Raw genomic sequence first — 6,002 nt, forward strand, 5'->3', positions numbered from 1 at the left:
TAAAAAGTGGGGATCATAGAGACCTGGTGTGGGAAGAAGACAAAGTTGAAGGTAACAGAAAGGGGAGTGGAAAGAGAGAGTGCTGTTGAATGTGGGGAGGTTTACGGAGAGGTTTGTGGGTTTGAAAGATAGAAGCGGGGAGACAGAACAATGGTACAGACCTGTCATTGTGCAACAAGGCAGGATAGAACACTATGGGATTCAGAGAGAGAATGCTGTGAAGTGGAGAAAAGGAGGGAAGGTTAATAGAAAACAGTAAAGCAGATAATATGTTAAAAACAAATAAGTTAAAATTATATTAACAAGAAAAATGCTTTCTTGTAATTAATGTAACAATGTGGCCCTTTTGAGTTAGGAAAATAAATGGGCCTTGGTGTGGTTTGATTTATGTACCCATGCTGTATTGGGATTACAAGTGCATTCCAGTTCTAGGAGAGAAGTACTTGGTGATTTAATCCATAGGATTGAGAAAATGGTGTGATATTGTTTCATGGCATGTGATGATGCAGAGGTACAGGAATCCAGCCTCTTTACAATATGATAATCAGGTGGTAATTACTTAGAATGAAAGCATAAATGTTGATTGTCTTATTTACTGTCTTTGTCTCTCACAATTTTGATGGTAGTATTTATTTTAGAATGAATAGGCATTTAAGTTATTCCAGAAAGCATGAAGCTCAATTGTTAGATCAAATTAAATCAACTCTGATTCTTAAATAAGTCAGGGAAGGGTGGGTGTGGGTTTTTTGGGTAGTTGGTCGAGTAATGATTATGTGTGTTAGTCATATTAAACTTAAATATATTAGCTGATTTACACTGAGGTTGTACCACAGCACGCTTCTTTTTTTGTTCAACACCTTATCAAAACATTCAGCTTTGGCTGCTTTTTTCCATATATGCTAGGAATTAGATATATTTAAGGCATATCTCTTTAGAAGTATCAAAATTATAATTAAAAAATTATTCAGTGCCATGTGAAGCATACCTTTGTGCTTATTTGTCCTTGTGCTTGGGGGCCATCTGCTTGTGAGTAAGACATACCTTGCTGTCACATCCAGATGAGCAAACCATAGTTTGAAGTTGGTTTGCAGTTCTGATTTGGATGCAGCACTAAGTATGGTTTGCACTAAAGCGGAAGTCACAAGATTATGAAGGAAGGGGCATGTAAGCAAAAGAGCTTACTCATATAATGATAACCTATAGTTCAGCTTTACATCTGAAATCTACAGAAGTGCAGATGTGAAGAGTTATGGTACTTCATTTATTTAACTATTTTATCACTTTTTTGGCTCAATGCTGAGGTCAAAAAAAATTGCTTCTTTCATATGTTCTGGTTTGAGAGGCAAAGTTCTCTTCATCAGATTTCTCATAAAGGGAGCTTTGACTCTCAAAAACTTATGCTCTGGAGATCTTGCTGGTCTTTAAGGTGCTACTAGACTCATACTTCATATGGTCCTTTTTTCCTGTGCCTTTCTGAGATGCACTGGAAATAAATGACTGTTAATCTTAGCTATTTATTTATATAAAGAGTACATTTTAATGTGGTCATTCCTCCAAGGAGCTCAGGGTAGTGTACATTGGTTTCTCCTCCTCCATTTTACTTTCCCAATAACCCTGTGTGTGAGCGAGGTTAGGCTGAGATATAGTGACTGGCCCAGAGTTACTTAGAAAAGCTTCCATGGTACAGTGGGGATTTGGACCGGAGACTCCCAGGTCAAGTACATTAAAGCATGTTTATTTTTCTTCATGTTGATCTTCTTTTTACAAAGTTTGAACAGAGTGATATTGAATGAAATGTTTAAGCAACTTCAAGAGTTGCCCCTATGCATTTAAGGATTTGTTCTTCAACTTATGTGATAGGGTTAGATAGGCTGACAGCACAAGGGAAGAATCAGGAGTTGAAAATACTTTGGCAAAATGTGATGATGTAAAGCAGGGACCCTCTCTAAGTTTGTGAATATTAGGTAGGACAAGATAAATCACTGATGCAAGCATTTATTGAAGATTTTTATAAGATTTGATGGTGTCTACTACATCTAAATTACAAAGTATCATTCTCAGTCTGTAGATTTTTCCACCCAATTTGCACCATTCTTTGAAATGATTCAATACTTTATTGTTGTATAATAACAATATAAATGTTTTAAGAAACACCATTGTAGTCTGATATTCTCATAATAAAACCACTTCCTTTTCCCCTAGACATTTGAAGTGAAAGTTAATGAAAGATCGTTGTTTTAAGTTCTGCAATCAAGAACAGTAAATGTTCTTATGCTGTCTAATGAAGAATGGCTACCCCATATGTTCCCGTTCCAATTCCCATAGGAAGTTCTACTAGTTTTGCAGCAAATAGAAACCAAAGAAGATCATCTCTTGGAAGCATTTCAACAAGCTCAAGTTCTTCCAAAGGGCATCTGGAAGACTCTTCTAACAGTAGCTTTAAAAAAATGAGTGTCCCTGATGAGATTGGTGCCACTTCATCTCCTTGTAACAGCCCACTTGTTAGGACTAAGTTTGTAGGCATGAACTCATCTATGGAATACTGTACACAACCCTCAGAAGATACCACACAAAACACAGACTCTGGGAGCTGGGAAGATCGGCCTACAACACCTACAATACTAGGGTACGAGGTGATGGAAGAGAGAGCAAAATTTACTGTAAGTTGTGGGTTTGTTGTCTCAAATCCTTCCTTGTTTGAAGATTTTTACTCCAACACTTTAATATTTGAAGATTATAGAATGTTTTATGAATATTAGTCTAACTTCATGGTGAGCTGAATCACAGGTATGGGATTCTTCCTAGACTTTTCTTTACTTTAATGATTTTTAAGTGGCCCCTGCTGTACAAGGCTCTTTGAACTTCTATAAAACTAGCTGGTTTCAATTAAAAAAAAAAGATAAATACTTAAGTTCTGAAACTTTAACTTTGTTCAGCTGTATACAGGTGGCTTCAAATTTGCTTGATCACATAGGACCACTTCTACTATTTTTAGCCTGATCCCACTGTTTGGTTTTTGAAGTGTTTGGAGGAGGATGGCTATTCTGAATTGGCAGCACTGTTTTATACAAGCAAGGGCTTGTGTTGAGTTGGCTGCATGCTCTTGTTCATTAGCTCCAGTCAATGAATTGAGAACTCCATTATAATAAACAGAATTACAGTAGCAGGCAGGCTGCAAATAAGCAGAAAGGAAAGGACTCAGTCTACTCTCAGGAGTCATGTTCCTATGGAATAAATGCCAGTAATGTACCTAGATGTTTTAATACCTGCTTACTTGGTAATGTTGAAAGATAACACTAAACTTAGAACAATGTTTCTGAATATTGGGTTGTATCCTACCATTCCACTCAGCTAATTTGAGATCCTTTTTTCAGTGTAAGAAGCTCACCAGAGGAAGAGTCTTTTGTACTAGTGGTAGGCTCTGCACTTAGCTGAGCAGAGTGGTAGGATGCAACACCTCCTGTTGGGTGTTGTGATTCTTCTGATAGTGTTGGGTCAGCGATGATCCTTCATGAGAGCCCCTTAAAAAACAACATATTCTAAATCTCTTTCCATTCTTTAAATTCATCACAATTTGCAATCCTAACTGTGCAGTAGTCTCAGGCAGAGGTCTTTCACATCACCTACTACCTGGAGATGCCAGGGATTGAACTTGGGACCTTCTGCATACCAAGTAAATGCTTGACCACTGAGCCACAGCCCTTACTAACACAGATTCAAAGTTAATTGCTTTCCAAAATGTAATATGAGAAACACAGTATTTCTGTGGTTACCAGCATATGAAGTAGACATGCAGATCATCTCTTCTATAGGCTCAGTGTCTACCTCCTAGCCCTGAGTGCACACATTCTCATAAAATCCCCTGTTGCAGTCCATGGAGGAGGAGCATCAGCAGGTTTTGGCTGATAGGATTAAAGCTACCTGTTAGTTCCTGGTGAAACAGGAGAAATAGATGGGCATCCAATAATTTAGATATTAAAGTACATATGTTAGCTTTATTTTCTAATTTCAGTTATCATAAAATTAGCAAATTCTGATGTTAATTCACCACATTCTCAATGGGTGTTACTTATAACAGTTAAAAGTCTGATGTCTTAACCATATTTATATGAATATAAGGGCCAGTAAAGCCAATGACACTTGCTATTGACACAGTTACAATCAGATTGTAAGGTTGTGCATAATTTGTGGAAATCTTCTGTGCTCATGAATGAGTTTTTAAAAATGTTTGTAAAAATACAGCTGGCACCAGTTGGCTTTCTGAAAAATACTACACTTGTAAATACCATGCCAGCCTTATGCGGTCATGAAACAGATGTTTATTTTTCAGACTTAAGTAAACATTTTGCAAGTTTTGATTTTACGTGTTCTCTTCCTCAAACAAAGCATGTTTATGTCAGCTTTCCAGTAATTGCAGTGTAATAATGTGAGAATGCTACACTGCACACAAGATTTAGTGAAGTTGCTTTAATAGATTTCTGCTTAACAGGTTTATAAAGTCCTTATTAAGAGAAATCCTGAGGAAAACTGGGTGGTTTTCAGAAGGTATACCGACTTCTCCAGGCTTAATGACAAGGTAAACAAAAAGGCAAACATGTCCAGGCAAACAATATAAGCCTTCCTTTTTTTCATTTTTTCATAAATTGACAGGTTTTCAAAATATGAATGGTTTGTGATTGAGAAGTATTGATAATTATTTTATCATAGACTATTACTCATAAAAATACCTTCCAATTAGGGTTCCCCACCCCCAGTTCCTGTTTCCAACCATTGTTCCAGTGATGTCACAATAATTTGTGATGTCACTTCGGGAGAAGCCTGGAAATTACATCAGTCCAGTCTAGGAATCACCAGAAACTATGGTTTTACCATAGCATTTCCAGCAATTTGCCGAGAGTCACAATGTCACTTCCAGGTTTTCCCTTAAAGTGACGCCCCCCCCCCCCACGCACATGCACTCCAACCAGTTGCAAGTCTGTGCCTCACAATGCTTCCTCCTTTATTAACCAGAAGTGCAATAACATGTAATTATCCTTCTGTAAAGTATTTGCCTTTGAAAATATGTCCTGTATGCGGGGAATGTAGTAATTTTTCTGTTCCTTAATATCTCTGTATAATCAGGGCTTTTTTGTAGAAAAAGCACAGCAGGAACTCATTAGCATAACAGGCCACACCCAACAGCAGAAACACATTAGCATATTAGGCCACATCCCTGACAGAGCAGCTCATTAGCATATTACGCCACACCCCACATTACCAGAAGTGTGGTCATCCAGCCACACCCACTTTTTGCTTCTTATTCTGTTTACCTTGCTTGTTGTCAAAACCCAGGGCTTTTTTTGTCGCAGGAACCCTTTGCATGTTAGGCCACACACCCCTAATGTAGCCAGTCCTTTTTTTTTTTTTTAAATAATAGTCTTTATTTATTTTAACACCACACAGGACTCAACAGCATAACCCTCCACCAACAAAACACACCATATACATCTAATACAGAACCTCCTGGTCATCTTAGTCATCGTCTAGCCGTTTAGCCATTTATATACCGGTGACCAAACGTTCTTGAATCTTGAGCTCATATTTCCATTTATCTTTTGAGTTAGATTGTCCATTTCGGCAATATCAATCATTTTGATAATCAGTTGTTCTTTTGTCGGTACCTGTTCAGCTTTCCATTCCCTGGCCAACACCAGCCTAGCAGCTGTGAGTATATGTAGAATTAGGAATTTTTCTTTTTGTCTCCAACCATCTGGAAGGATGGTCAACAAAAATATCTCGGGGTCCATAGGGATTTGTATTTTAGTGATCTGCCAGATCAACTTCTGTACCTCCCTCCAAAAAGCCTTCACTTCAGGGCATAGCCACCATACATGATAGTAAGTACCAATCTGGTACTTGCATTTCCAGCATTTTGCATCCAGTCCAGTATATATTTTAGCCAACTTTTCAGGAGACATATACCATCTGTGTAGCCTTTTAAAAAATATTTTCCCTAAGAGCCA

The 6,002-nt window shown here is 37.7% G+C and overlaps 1 protein-coding gene across 1 annotated transcript in view; it reads left to right on the top strand.

Annotated features, from left to right (window-relative positions):
* Nucleotides 1-6,002, top strand: part of SNX16 (sorting nexin 16) — a 32,971-nt gene that overhangs the window by 4,046 nt on the left and 22,923 nt on the right. Inside the window, exons 2-3 of the mRNA XM_015425988.1 lie at nucleotides 2,203-2,660; nucleotides 4,490-4,576. Coding sequence (XP_015281474.1) covers nucleotides 2,289-2,660; nucleotides 4,490-4,576 — 459 coding nt within the window. The 5' untranslated portion in view covers nucleotides 2,203-2,288. The remainder of the gene's footprint in view (nucleotides 1-2,202; nucleotides 2,661-4,489; nucleotides 4,577-6,002) is intronic.

Source organism: Gekko japonicus, unplaced genomic scaffold, assembly GCF_001447785.1.
Source record: "Gekko japonicus isolate JY-2015 unplaced genomic scaffold, Gekko_japonicus_V1.1 scaffold4017, whole genome shotgun sequence".
NCBI lineage: Eukaryota > Metazoa > Chordata > Lepidosauria > Squamata > Gekkonidae > Gekko > Gekko japonicus.